General features: G+C 40.1%; 1 protein-coding gene across 2 annotated transcripts in view; it reads left to right on the top strand.

Moving 5' to 3' along the window:
- The window catches only part of atg7 (ATG7 autophagy related 7 homolog (S. cerevisiae)), a 49,592-nt gene that overhangs the window by 15,530 nt on the left and 18,391 nt on the right, over positions 1–15,671 (top strand). For both annotated transcript variants that reach the window (XM_061833696.1, XM_061833697.1), the window contains exons 16-18: positions 774–849; positions 4,118–4,198; positions 7,940–8,062. In XM_061833696.1, coding sequence (XP_061689680.1) covers positions 774–849; positions 4,118–4,198; positions 7,940–8,062 — 280 coding nt within the window. The remainder of the gene's footprint in view (positions 1–773; positions 850–4,117; positions 4,199–7,939; positions 8,063–15,671) is intronic.

Below are 15,671 nucleotides of genomic sequence, written 5' to 3'. Positions count from 1 at the left end.
TTTCAGTAACTCACATTTATACTCGTTTGAGTCACAGGTGAGGAGGACTCTATCCTAGTGGCAGGACACATATAGACAAACAAATATTTATGCTCATGTTCGCAGCTCACGGCAATTCAATTTGTTATTAGAATTTACAATTTTGGAATGTGGAATTGAAGCTTGGGCACCTGGAGAAAACAGGCAAACACAGGGAAAACATTCAACCACAGAAAAGATTCGCCTGAGAGTTGAACCCTGAGCCCTAAAACTCTGAGGTCGACTTGTTCATCACTGTGAGTTTGTACTTAATATAACCTAAAAGACCCATTTGGTACTCTCATTTTCTTGTCTCATCTAGTGAATCGGAGGTCTTAAATGTAAGGCCTTAAATAGTCTTAATGGCTATCGTAAATTCATTAATTTTTGTCTAGATCAAGTAGATCAATGCAGGTATGATAAAGCAACTATTTTCTGTAATCAAGAGCCACTCATCCATTTGCCAGTCTGAGATGAAAAGCATTTGAGTGCTAAACTTAAACTCCTTGGCTGTACAACCATGGGTTTTCTGCTTGTAGTCATGGTTATTCATCAAAACTCAAAACTTTGTCAAATGTGTGGGTTTTACTTTTGAGAGGCATCATCGTTCTGCAGGGCCTCATGACCTTCTCTTTGCTAGTGTGGGGTTAGTCCTGCATTTCTCTATCTAGGCTGTGTTTTATTTGATCCATTTGCTCATCGTCTTCACATGAAAGATGTCACTTTGTGTGCCCCCTCTATTCTCCCTCATGCAGAGGTTATGCAGTGGCCAGCAGCAGCGATGACCGAATGAACGAACCTCCCACATCACTTGGCCTCGTTCCACATCAGGTACCGAGGAATCACTGTTCCTATGCCACACACGAAATCAATGCAGCACACAGTACAGTAGCAACAGCTCCTATATGCCTTTGGTGTACTGTAGGTGCAGAACGCTCTCATGACACCGACCACAGTCACCAAAACTGTGAAATCTACAAAACCTAAAAGCAGTGTTCTTAACTTAAAAACTGATGAATTATACTGCTGATAAGTTGAGGGTGAAATAAGTTTAAAGACAGTAGCAATGTCTAATAAAACTAAAAGAACGGGAAGTAATGACAAAGTATTGATAAAGATACTGTATAATGTTACTGGTTTGTACTTTATATTTCTTCATTATAAGTAACTCTTTTGTATGTCCGTAGAGGTTATCAAAATCTTGACACCAGTTTTCATCAAAAACAAGGTCGAGGTTTTCATCCTAAAAAGTATATTTCGTATTATTGTGAGCGACTGTAACATGCACAGTTTGAATATTAAGCCTGTGCTTGAATATTGTAAATTAAAAACAGCAGACGATTTAATTAAAAGATGTCCCACCTTTTTTTTTTTGTTTTCCTCCCACAATAAATGTTAGAAAGAGCGTCACGGTAGAGGACTGATTTAGCACGTCTGCCTCACAGTTCTGATCAAATCTGGCTTTGTCTGTGGTGACTTTGCATGTTCTCCATGTGCTTGTGTGGATTTTCAATGGGTACTTCGCTTTCTTCCTACATGCATGGTAGGTTGACTGAAAACTCTAAATTGCGCTTGGGTATGAATGTGAGTGTGGATGATTGTTTGTATATATGTGCCCCGTGATTGGCTAGCGACCTGTCCAGTGTGTACCCACACTGGGATAAACTCCAGCATGCCCACGCTTTTAGTGAGGAAAAGCGGTGTGGAAAATGAAAGAATGAATGTTTGAAATCAAACCGTTCTAATGCAACTGTATTATACTTAAAATACAGTGTAACCTCACTAAAACAGACCCTCGTATAAAGGATATAGGCTGAAACGGACTTTCGGGACTGAACAATGCGTTCAAAAATAATTTCCTTTTGTGACTTAAGATCCTGTTGACAAAGTCTGTTAGTTCCAGAACTGGCATCTGTTGTTTATTGGTGCTGTGGCGCAATGGAGGCAAAGAAAGGGAGAGACGTATTTCCAGATCACAGATATCCGATATGACGAGATCTACTACTATGGAGCAACCGTGTTGAGTGTGGGGTATTGACACATTATTAACATGCTTCGATGCAGGTTGTCATAGAAATACCAACATTTCCTTCAGCAGAGTGCTGCATTCTACTTTTTTGTGTGCAAACTTAAGGAAAACTTCAATGACCTCTGGGAGGTATTCAAGGATTTGCCACTGACATGCACCTTGTCTGCTTCCATCTCTCTTGACAGTGTTTGAGTTGACAAGATAAAGCCCAGTGATTGTAAAAGACGGGATACAATTGTATCGGATTAAATGTTGTATCGTGTTGCCACTGTCTGACCAAGATATGCCAAGATTTGGTTGCAGTACTCTGACATGTTGTAATCATGAAACACCAAATTTCTCTTGTGGTCGGATCCAGGCCTTACATTTTTTCTTTCTCTGACACAGCAAAAAAAAAAAATCCCACACAGTCAACTTTTTTTTTTCACTGATAAGATTAAAAATAACTTTTTGGGCCATCAGATTTTTCCATTACGCCACAAGACACATGACAAGGCTAAAAATGAACCAGCTTTTCAATGCAAATATACATGACGGCGACGCGGAGTAAATGTGTTTTGTGGAGCCATTGATCGGATCTGCAAATTATTATAAAATTCTAGTTGTTGCCCGAGTGTAAAGTTGAGTTGAAATAGACCTGCCGAAAAACTCGATAGATTTGACAAATGCATGCAACAACATCTACTAAATTGCATTGTTATGCATGAGCTGATATGTAGATAGGCAAGCTGTGCCTCTTTGCAATGACTCCAGGTTCTAACTCTCCCATGACATTTGCGTCATCATCTTTTATCACTTTGTTTCTATCACACTGACAAATTCTGCCATTTGCTCGACACCTCGGCTGCTGATGTTTCAGCAACGTGATGTTGAAGGATGTGGTACTTTGGATAGGTGATGATGAGGATGGCAAGGTGATGTGAATATTTGCGCTTTCTCCCCTTTAAATGTAAATTAGATTAAGTCAATGCAACACTAAATGTGTCATCAGTTTTGTAAAGCTGTACTGACCACTTGTGGCATTCGAAGACAGTACATGATTTTGTCAATTAGTGGAAGAAAGTGTATTTTATGTGACAAAATCACTCTCATCAAATTATATTTACAATTTTCTATGTATAGTTACAACTATGTATTTCTTATGAGGTTACTGCTTTATTTTCATACTTACATTATTGGAAATATAAATATATTAAATTATGAGTTTATTCTCAGCAGTACTAATATTTGTACTCTGTTCTCAGAAAATACTTTTATTCCCTCTGACAACTACTGTCAAATGACTATTTGCATTGTAAAATCACATCTTTATTTGAATAAAATTTGTAATTGTAAAATTATCCCTTTGGGAAAGTTTTTACAATTAATCCTCAAAAGGTATGATTTAATTTTATTCTTTTAAAAGCAGCTTTTCCATTTGCTCATTAGAGAACTATATTTTTTCCATGTTATATATATTAAACTTAATATATACCTTTCAAATTCATTCTCACTTAACCAGATTTAATTTCCTCATAAAAGTACTCTTCTAAAGACTACAACTTTATTACCCCAAAGTACTATGAAGCTCTTGAAATGTTTTTACTTAGTCCTACAAAAATACAGTTTGATTTTGCATTTTTTCTTGTATAATTCTAATTAATCTAAAAGTTACTTTAAATGATTTTTGCATTTAAAATTTATTCTCAGCTGGGTACAAGTAATTTCAATCTTATAAACAACAGTGCTCTTTAAATTTCCGCTTTGTTCTCACAAATGACTATTACATTCATGAAATATTTTGACTTTAATCTAAAAAAAAAAAAATCCCATTTTAAATTATACTAAATGAGATTCTTGATGCAAGGCTTTACAGTAAATGCTTTTCATTTCCCTACCACTGTAGGGCGCCCCGATCATGTATTTCAAGCATGGGACAACCCGTTTCAGAGGCCTTCAAGTGCCGAATTTATGGCTTGGCTAAATATATCGGTGACATTATAACAGCAGTTGTGTGCATATAAATGTAATGTGTGTTGATGTATTTCCAATATTAGCAAGTAGTTTAGATTTTGTTGCTTCTCTCCACAGATCCGCGGCTTCCTCTCCAGGTTCGACAACGTCTTGCCTGCCAGCCTGGCCTTTGACAAGTGCACCGCATGCTCGCCCATTGTAAGTGGCACACCTTTCCCCTCCTTCATCCACCTAAAACCGAAGTTTGAGAACTACAACAGTGCGGGGGTCTGTGTTGTTTTTCCACTTTTCCCATCAGGATTAAAGATGACCCAAAATGCAGAAATGAGGTGGGAGGTGGGTGATGGTGTCTGCTTGTGTGTGTGTAGAGAGGGGGCCTGCATGGGGGGGATTCCCATAATTCCTACTTTCTCGCTGCAAAGTCAGAAGAGCGTGTTTTGAAATGTTGCTCCTGGAGGAATTTGGCATGCCAAGAAAAGCTGGAAAATCAATCAGGGAGCAGATGGTCACTGATGTCCATGGCAGTCGTATACGTTTTGTGCTCGTGTTTGTGCGTTTGTTTGATAGTCCTCGGGCATTTGGGCCCTCACAAAGAAGTATTGCGATACGTTGCATCACACACCAAAGATGATGTGCATGTGAAGGACCAGGGAAGGAAGTTTTGATTTGAAACTAAAGATATACAGTGGTCCCTTGAGATACAAGCGACCTGATCTGAGGTTTTTGAGAGATTTTTTTTCTCATCTGATATTGAAACCCCAACCCCAATCTCTAATTTGCACCCCTAAACTTTAATTTTAAACACAAACCATGGCTTGAAACTCTTTCATAACTTGAAACTCGGATTCTGGATTTAAAGGCCAATTTGAAAACGTAACATTTACTTTCATCCTGAATTGAAACCCCAACCTTGTCTTGAAACTCCAACCCTCATTTGAAAACCCAACCTTTCTTGAAACTGATTTTAAATAGATTTTACACCAATCTGATTGGCTTGCTCAGCTTGCTAAATAGAATTTTATGCAGATTGGCTTCAATATCATCATTCACCGATCAAATCCGCAGAGGACATTTATTCTGTGTCAAGTCAAAACTCGTTGTCTTTGTGTAATTTAAGAACAAAATGAGGAAAACTGTGTGCTGGTGGTCATCGGTGGTTGTAGAGGACTTTAATTCAAAGACTGCTTGAGGTATGTTCACGTAATTTTAAGACTACCGCTTGCAGGCAACAAACTGTTATGTAGCATAGCAAGGTACAGCTAGCACTGACAGTTTTTTGTAAACCTGCCAGCATTCTGTCGAATCATGCCGCAAAAGTTGTGTGTGAAGTAATTTAAATCAAATAAAGTAATTTAATGACAATAAATTAGCACCCATTATTTCTGTCATGTTGTAATGTTATTTTGATCTGACTGATTAGAATACATGACCTGACAGTTTATTTTTTTACAAAGATACAGTAAATTAAGATTTTTTTTTTAATCGACACATTGCTCCTTCTTGTGATAAGATCGGTGATCAGTGTCGGTTTTTTTTTTATGAATCATCAGTGATAGGCCCCAAAAATCCTGATTGTCTAAAGCCCAATTTTAAACCATAAAATTTGCTCAAAAACCTAACCCTAGTTTAAAACGCATTACATTCACCCTACCAGACCATAAAAAAAAAAATCAGAATTCTGTCTCATAGTATGCTAGAAACTCAGGCCAATCAAATTTGGATTTTTTTCTTTCTTTTTTTTTACTTTCGAATGGACAACACGGCCAAACTCTAAGCGTGGACAGGACACATCTTGTATTAAAAACAGTTTACCGTTCCAAACGAAGTTGAACTGTACCGCTTGGTGAAAACGTGACTTGGGTGTTGAACGAGGGAGACAGTGGGAGGAAGTGAAGGGCTCGCCAAAGTCTCTCTTTTATCCTCCGATCTCAATGTGGTCTTTGTGTAAAAAAAAAAAAAGTCATAAAACTGCAGATCTATCACTTTCATGTGAAGAACAACAAACGAGGAAGGAGCAGTAAGTGGGATGAAAGTTTCTCCACCTTCATTGCTGAGTGTGTCGTTTCTGTGACTGATGAGATTATTAGCACAGTATAAACCAGTGTAGTCAAGAACAATCAAGAACATGAGAGAGTGGGGGGGGGGTATTTTGATTCGCTTTAAATCCCACCCTCACATTTTCCCCTCCCAGCTTTGCCTTTGAGTCCACTTTTTTTGTCTTCTATCCAGCCAATTTCACATCTCAATCTGCAGTTTTACATTTTTGGCTCTTTCCTGCTCTTTCTACAACATACACACACACACACACACACACACACACACATCCCCCCTCCATTTGTGTGCCCAATCACCAGCCTGTTCACTCTAGTGTGTGTGTGTGTGTGTGTGTGTGTGTGTGTGTGTCGGTCTTTGTGTTCTGTCTGTGTGCGGTAGTCAGCTGTGTGCTGCCAGGTCACTATGGAAACAAAACAATTCAGCCCCTGTCTGAGCTGGAGCAGTTCCTGTAGAGTTGGGGCTTTTTCACTTTGTATGTGTGTGCTTCCTTACTCTATCTGGGACCGCATGCCAATAAAACTACACGATTCAGGGTAAAACACCCCTTACGTGGATTTGTCTAAAATGCTGCCAGACGCCGCTTACTCTGGGCTACTTATGCTAACAGCACCAAATTTGATACCCCTATTACTATAATTTGTCGGGGTTTTCCGTGGTTAAGTTCATATTTTGTCCCTTTTCCACCACACGACATGACTCTACTGAGTTTTATATCAGATAAATCAAGCAGTATTTCAAGTACAGACATTCCAAGTATTTGGAGTCCATACCACATATGTTTGGGATAAATAACTCGCTGCTGGTTTCTAATTTGCTGATCAAACATTTGTGGACATGGCTTGATATGAGAAGTATAAACACATTTACAAGCGGTGCCTTACAAATGACCTTAGAATGTTTTTGTTCTTAGAATTTATTTTTCTGTTTTTTCTTTATTACCTTGACTTGCAAGCAAAGATTTGAGATACGAGTGCTGCATGGCTAGAACAGATTAATGGTTGTCCCATTCATTTCAATGGGGAAGGGTGTCTTGTGCTCACAGTGTTTTGAGTTATGTCTGGTTACGGAACAAATTGAATTCAAGGTCTGGATGCGGCTTTGTTGTAGTGCACTGTTTACTCATTCCCCTCAGTCTCATCTTAATTAAAATGTCTCGTGGAAGGAACAGGCAGTCTCCTATTTTGTTGTCCGTCCTTTTATTATGTCATAATGATAAATGACGGACGTCAAATTGTAGCACAAGCTGTATTGCATTTCCAAAAGATGACAGAAATCAGAACAGATTTAGCGTCAAGTTGCCTAGAAAATCCACTGGGTTCATTTTTGACTAATGAACCTGTACTTATAGTGTCTTGCACCACTTTGTTTATAGCCTTTCACTTCCTGTGTTCGTCTGAGATTGGTTAAGGCCTTTGTGGTTACTTAATGAGTCAGTCCATGGTTTGCATGTGTTCTTTGAAAGCAAGTGACGAACGTGCCATGGCGGCCATAATATACATTAACGCAGGCAGTCAAAGCCATTGAGTCACTGGGAGGTGTTTACTTGGCGTCTACAAAAAAAGGATCAGACCACGGCAGACCTGCCAATCATAAGCCGCCGAACAGAAAACATGAGTGTTAACTGAAAGGAGAAAATCTCCAGTTTAGGGGCTTAGCCTGTGTTATCATTTCTTAGAAATGACAGCTAAGAATGTTAGCAGGAAAACTTCCTATTTTGTTCAGTTGAGATAGCAATGGTGGAATAAATCAATTGGATATCAGTTCAATTTATTGGAAAAAAGGTATTTAGTGTCTATAAGTAAATAGAATGAATCCTATAAGTCAATGTGCCACTGCATTTGTATATTTGTATATTTTCATTGTCCCTATGTTGGTTTTGTTTAGGTCCTGGACCATTATGACAAGGAAGGCTTCCACTTCCTGTCCAAGGTGTTTAACTCTTCACACTCCTTCCTGGAGGATCTAACAGGATTGACATTGTTACATCAGGAAACCCAGGCAGCAGAGGTAGAACACACTTGCAGACTCACCACAACTATTTTAAGTGGTCAATCAATCCATCCATCCATTCTCCCTCCAAGCCACCTATGCTCACAAGAGTCGCAAGAATACTGTAGCCTATCCCAGCAAACCTCAGGTCAAAGGCGGACTATACCCTAAACTGGTCGCCAGGGCACAATAATCATCACCTAGCTAACTTAAATATAATTAAATGGGTTATATCTTTAGATAAAACATGAGGGAAATATTATATAACAAAAAAAGTGTTTTATATGCTCATTTTATTTTTTTTTTAACCTATAGTACCGTAATTTCCGGCTTACAAGCCGCGACTTTTTTTTACACGCTTTTTAACCCTGCAGTTTATGCGGTGATGCGGCTAATTTGTGCATTTTTTCTAACGGCCACAAGGGGGCACTCGAGCGGACAAGGTAAGAATGAGACCGGTGGAATATAAGTGCCAGGGAAGTGACTTTTACCGGCCTGTTAGCGCTGCGCTAGCGTGTTGCTGCTGTGTTACTGGCGTGTCTCAGTGATATTTGCTGGTAAGTTTTATTTTGACCAGCCCTGTCAGTGTGGCGGTAGCGTTAGCGCAGCGCTAGCTTTAGCGCCATACTAGCATTAAACTCTTTTTGTGTACCGTCTTTCTTTGTAAATATCTCATGTTTCAATGTGGGCACTTGCGGCTTTTACAAATCTGCGGCGTATGTATGTACCAAATGGTATTTCCTTTACAAATGTACTCGGTGAGGTTCGTAACCAGGTGTGCTCTGTAGGCCGCGAATTACAGTAATCTGCAAAAAACCTGCCCATCTGTCCATTTCAAAAATCCAATGTGCCCCAAGTGTTTGCCCAACCCTGATTATAGTGGGACTCTTTTTACACCCTCAGTCTGTTTTTCAAGGAAAAAAACTTTCAAATATGTGTAACGCTCCTTCCTCCCTACTCCTGGGACCTTGGACAAGGTAACGGTCATAAAAAGACAACTTCAAGGGCAGATATAGCTGCATTGCCTCACTCTGTTGTCGCTGCAACAACCACGGAAATGAGGGGTGTAAAGTTCCGAGAAACATCCCTGAATGCTCACCCGTGGAATATGAGTGTTTTTCCTCAAGACTCCCCTTCTGACATGAGAAGCAAGTGGAGACAGAAATAAGGGGGGCAGGGGGTGGGTTTGGGATCAGGTCCTGCCAAGTTGTGGGAAAATCCCACGTACTTCCTCCCCTGACTCCTACTCATAACACAGAGACGCAGGAGTAGGAGGTCGAGTGAAAAGAGGAGGAAAAATAACACTTGAGGAGGAAAAAAAAGAAAGGATGTTTAAAGAACTTTTTTTTTCCTCGGGACAGCTTCTATCCATCTGCTGCCATCCATCTAATAAATGTTCTTGTGAGAAAGTGCGTTGAAAGTCTCTGGCCTAATCTGGCTGTCTTCAGTCAGCGGATGGAGCGATTGTTTCTCAGTGCTCAACTCACAAGTGCCCCAAGTCTTTCCGGTACACAGATTAGCCAAATTCGTGGAACTTGAGAACAAGTTTTGCTTATTTTGGTTCATTCCACTCAGGGGCCCCAAACCTTTGAGCTTACCCTGAAATGACAGTTTGTGTCATCATGCAAGACACAAATGCCTACAGATGGCCCATTTTTATTTTTAATTGCTGCTATTCTGAAAAAATATATTTTTTTAAGCGGTCAAAATCCCGAGAAAAGCTTTTATCGCCATACAAACAAATATATTGGAAACATTGCACGTACTAGTCGGAAGTATAGCATGACAAAATGTATTAAATGTATTTTTTTCCACACTGAATCACGAAGCTGCACATACCAGAAGTTGCAATAAATTAAACATGTTGTCCAAAATTATTTTTTTTACATTTTGATATTTACTGTACGACTTTACAACTGACGTTTGACTTTTCATGTGGTTGCAGCAGGGTTTTTGGGGGAGTTAGCATAAATCCCGATTTACAAATTGGGATTGTGTCACCGCAATCTCTTGTAAACCATGGACTGTAGTTGAACCTCTAAAGCTAAATGACCTCAATGGTATATAATCTAGATTTTGAGTTTTTAATGGTTTGGAAAAAAACATAACACCTCGAAAGTTCCAGAAGCTTGAACCACTGCTCAGTTTAGCAAGCTTCAAAGGATTAATTGAATCGAATGTAGTGCTGTTTCTTCCAAACATGCCAACCATCATTATCATCTCATTTATGTCATTAACTCCTCTAGATTTCCTAAATAAAAGCTCTAGTTTCACATTGTTTCCCCTAACCCAGTGGTTCTCAAATGTCACCTGAGACCTGCATTTTGCTTTTGTTGCAAAGTTGCAACCCGCTTTTATAAAAGCTAAGAACAGCAAAGAATATGTTTTCATTCAAAATAGTTTTGGTTGGTTGGCTCTCCCTCTAAAAGCATATTGCTCACCATGAGCTATGTGTTTACGGAGTAAACTCATGACTAAAGCGCCAGGCATCTTAACCTTATCCTTACCCTTCATTTCCTGTCTCTTTCCCAATATGTTCCATGTTAGAACTTGGTAGGTCTCATTACTGTAATGGAAAAAAATCAAATATGGTTGCATTTTTTTTTTTTTTTTACTAGCTGTACACTTTCTTTCGGCTTCTCCCTTTAGGGGTCGCCACAGCGTGTCATCGCAGATGAACGCTCATATTTGTTTGGCACAGTTTTTACGCCGGATGCCCTTCCTGACGCAACCCTTCTTGGGGAGTGGAGGTCCCAGTGAGAAACGAACTCATGACCCCTGGTTTACCAAACCAATGCTTTAACTACTGAGCTATGGGGCCCCTAAAAGTCTGATGCTCTACCGACTGAGCTATCCGTACACAACCCACCCAACACGGGTCCGCAACCCACTTTTGGGTCCCGACCCACCAGTTGAAAATCACTCCCCAAACCATCTTTGTTACTTGTTCTACAACTGTGTGGGCTTTCTCCAGGAACTTCAGTTTCCTCCCGCATCCAAAAAACACGCAACATTAATTGGACACTCAAAATTTCGCCTCGGTGTGATTGTGAGTGCAACTGTCTGTTTCTATGTGCCCTGCAATTGGCTGGAAACCAGTTGAGGGTACATTTTAATGCTCACGCCTGAAGATAGCTGGGATCGGCTCCAGCACTACCATGACCCTTGTGAGGATAAACGGCTCAGAAAATTGATGCACGGATTTGTAAGGGCATAAAATGTTTGGGAAGCTGAATTAATTGAGTAGTGTCCCTTTCATGGATCATTTTTTTTTATTAAAAAAAAATTCTTAGTATGTACTCATATTTTCCTGCACGCTACATAGTGTGAAGGCATTATGAGTGTGTGTGTGTGTGTGTGTGTGTGTGTGTGCGTGTGTGTAGCATGTCTAAACTCTAACGCACGTCATCAGAGGGCTGTAATATGCACTTAGGACCTATTTCGGGCGCATGGTAACCTGAGAAGTACTTTTCATGCGGTCACGGCAGGGTTTTTGGGGGAGTTCAAGTTTGGTTAAAGTTTAGACGGAACGCAAGTTTGCGTTTGTGTGTGTGTGTGTGTGTGTGTTCATGTGAGTGAATGGCTCCTTTGTGAGAGGAGCCCTGGTGAGATTAGGTTAGCAGCGTTCAGTAGGATGGAAAATCGGTGCTGTGAATCTGGCGTCTAGCCAGTTAGGTGCGTTTATTTTCAAAACTTGTTGCATCATTCAGTTAAAAAAAAAAAAAAAGTCACGCTGTGTAAATTAGATTTGACGTTTGAGTTCAAAGTTTGATTCATACCCATAGCTGTGGTATTGTTGGACCAGAGTGTAGCTGTCTATTCAAACCAGTGCACTGACTTTTACATCTCGTGCGCTATCCTCAATTTGCTCTCACTACCGTTTAACTTTTTTAGCTTCTGTTGCCATAGCTTGGCAGTTTATTACAAACGGCTAAGAGTAAATCTAACATAATGCCGCCTTACAGGCGCATTGCAATTTAGTATTGTGACTTGAGTCACAATACACAACAAAACCCCAAAATATTCATAAGCTGGCCTAGATGATTAATCAAAGTTTGTATTTGATGAAAGGGTATCCTTTAGCTGTAAATAACATAATATTGTGGCCATGGTTATTCATAAATTTTTTTCTGGTGTTTTTCTTCTCTGTATTTTGCCAAAAAACTTCAATTTCCAGAATGCTTCATACTCTTAAACCCCTAACAAAACCAAATAGACCATTAAAAATGTAAACATGAGGACCTAGCTTGCCTCTTTACCATATTGGGGTAATGTTAGCATTTCTTTTAACAAGCTAGCAACAGCATAGCATTTATTTTATAGATAATATACCAGACAAAGTTATGCTAGTAAATTTTTGACGGGTTCAACTAACTTTGCAGTTGACAAAAGAAAACGTGTGATAAACGAAACTTTTCCCTTCAGCCTCCACAATTGTCGGACCTCTGTTCTGTACTGAGCTGTAATTGGCTTATCAGCATTTTTTGTTTGCAAGTATGATAGCCTAAAAGGTTAAACAAATAAAGGCTGGATAATTCTCTACAAGGCCCGTGTGAGGGTTGAAGTGCTTAAGCTGTTTTCCTAAATCCAGTGGTGGAATTACATGTTATGCATACTGTATATACAGTACTATCCATTGATTTATGGATTCATGGATCCTTTGGTATGAGTCACTCCGTCCTTCATCAGGAAGATGACTCCTTCTCCTTGTTATATATTCCTTTGGTCATTTCCAGTGAACTGCCCCCCCCCCCCCCCTCCAATAAATCTCTTTGTTTATGTGTGTGGCTGTCCCACACAAGAAGATGTGACCAACTGACCCTCACAATACAAAGACCCTTTTTCTGCACCCACCTACGGCAAGCGGTTCTGCCAGAAAGTCACAAGACGGAGCGGCCATGTCTCACTTGTCGCTCTCAGTTTTGTCTGCTGACATGGATTCACTCGAGCCCCCTTTTGAATACAGTCATCATTTCATCTTCAGATGAGGTGGTCACAGATCAGGACAATGCTCATGTGACAGTTGGTCAGTAATTTAGTTTATAAACCCACAGAACTCACCCAAAATTTGACCAATCACAGTGCTAGTTTGTTCTCTTTCCATTTATAATTTTGTCCAATGTTGATCATGGTACATTATCAGTGGATATATCATTTATAAATATTTGAAGAATGGAAATTTGTTATTTTCTCCCCTCCATCAAAAACAATGTTGGTTGGTGACTTTTTTAAAGGTGTTTTTCATTTTTTTTTTTTAAATTTAGTTTTATGAGTCATACAAACTGGCATTGCTTGTTTTACGACGGTTGACATAATTCATTGTGGTGCTGTGTTTTGGATTAAGGTTTGAAGTACCCTAAATTCCAGCCTACAGAGCGCACCTGATTATAAGCCTCACCCAGTACATTTGTAAAGGAAATACTATTTGGGACATACGTGAGCCGCACCTGTTTAAAAGCCGCAAGTGCCCCCATTGAAACTCACATTGAAGCACAAGATATTTAAAAAGGAAGATGGTACACAGAGTTTTCAAAGTTACCTTACCTAATAACTTAGCTTACCTTTACATAGCAACACCACGGTAGCACGAACAGGCTGGTTTAAAAAAACAAAACATACAGGTTAAAAAAAAAAAAAACGCGGCAGCTACACAGTAGCAACATGGTAGCCCAGCATTTAACAGGGCCGGTTAAAAAAATATATATACCTAAATCACTGGCACGCGGCAGTAACACAGCAACAACACGGGAGCACAAACAGATCTGGTTTAAAAAAACAAAACATACAGGTGAAAAAAAAAAAAAAAACGCGGCAGCTACACAGTAGCAACATGGTAGCACAGCATTTAACAGGGCCAGTTGAAAAAAACATACCAGTACATATTCGGCACATATTCGACCGATCCCACGCTTACCTTTTCCGCTCAAGTGCCCCCTTGCGGCCGTTAGAAAAAAATGCACAAATTAGCCGCATCACCGCACCAGCCGCAGGGTTGAAAGCGTGTGGGGGGGGGGAAAGTCGTGGTTTATAGGCCGGAAATTACGGTACTTTTCCAACTTTCACAAAACCATGCTTTTGTCCAATCTTGGACACGTTGTTAAAAATAAAACTTAACGACCCTCAATGCATATTGTTATCTGTGTTCCAGCACTTAAGACACGGATAAAAGTTGTCGCTTAAAGTGCTGAAATAGGAAAGTGCGTTTAAAAGTGTTTTTTTTTTTTTAAACTAGTGTATTGATTTTCTCCAAGGTTCCCTTGTACATTTGTGGAACAACAATTTTTGGCTGTCATTTCATCCTTTTCAATGAAAGTTCCATCACTTTCAGCGTCAGGTTTTTTTTTTTTAATCACATCGAAGGTCATCTCCAGATGTGTTTGCCTGTGATTGTTTGATACCAGTGTGCAACTAAATCATCAATTTAAGTCATTTGCTAATGTCCCCCCAAGAGGAAGGGGGCGTAGCAGCAGAACACCGGGCCCACCAACGCTCACACCAGTTGCAGCTCCCTGACGTAAAAACACAAGCGCTGACGCTACACTTGATTTAGTTTTGTTGGCCGTCGGCGCTCTCAGGCCGTTCCCTTCCAGTCTCTCTCGCCGTCTCTCTCTAGCCCACATAAACACGCCGACGCAAACACACACTCACACAGCGGCGTCAGAGGGCCCCACGTATGTCAGAGCTTTATCCAAACAGAGCTACGGTTGCTACATGCGGCAATTATTACCAGATGGACTCAGAGAAAACACATTAGGCCTGCCTTTTCATTAGCAGCCTTTAGACGCACACGCACAAGTGCGCACACTTTTTTTGAATTTCAAATTTTGTCCTTGGATGGTCCTGACTCTTGTGTAGCGACATGATAATCACGACATAAGAAACGGGTCTTAGAATGAGGCGGTGCAGTTTTTTTTTTTTTTTTGCGATTGCAAACTACCTATCTGACCGAATATTACAGTCATCACCATGGACTGAGCTGTGCCACAAAGGGAGAGAGAGAAAAAGAAAATAAGTAATTGACACCCCACCTAAAAGTATTTATAATTGCATATATGAATTTGAGACTGTAGCGAACTATGACCCCAAAATACTTTATGACAAATTTATCTTTCATTATCCTTAAAATAAAAGGCTGACAGACCATTTGATTAAAAAACAAACAAACAAAATAATATCTGTGAAGACCTTCCATAGGGGCAGCACGGTGGTTCAGCTGGTAAAGTGTTGGCCTCACAGTTCTGAGGACCCGGGTTCAATCCTGGCCCCACTTCTGTGGAGTTTGCATGTTCTCCCCGTGCCTACGTGGGTTAACTCCGGGCACTCCGGTTTCCTCCCACGTCCCAAAAACATCCAACATTAATTGGACACTCTAAATTTCCATAGGTGTGATTGTGAGTGGCGACTGTTTGTCTCTATGTGCCCTGCAATTGGCTGGTGACCAGTTTAGGGTCTACCCGTCTCCTGCCTGTTGACAGCTGGGTTAGGCTCCAGCACTCCCAGCGACCCTATTGAGGATAAGCGACAAAGAAGATAGATCGATGGATGGATGGACCTTCCATAACTTCCACCAACAACTCAGGCTTAATTTTGCTCATCCCCAACATACGTAGCTCATTTCAGATGAGCT

This window comes from Syngnathoides biaculeatus, chromosome 10, assembly GCF_019802595.1.
Source record: "Syngnathoides biaculeatus isolate LvHL_M chromosome 10, ASM1980259v1, whole genome shotgun sequence".
NCBI lineage: Eukaryota > Metazoa > Chordata > Actinopteri > Syngnathiformes > Syngnathidae > Syngnathoides > Syngnathoides biaculeatus.
Note: the sequence above shows the minus strand (reverse complement) of the source record. Positions and strands in the feature narration are given on the sequence as shown.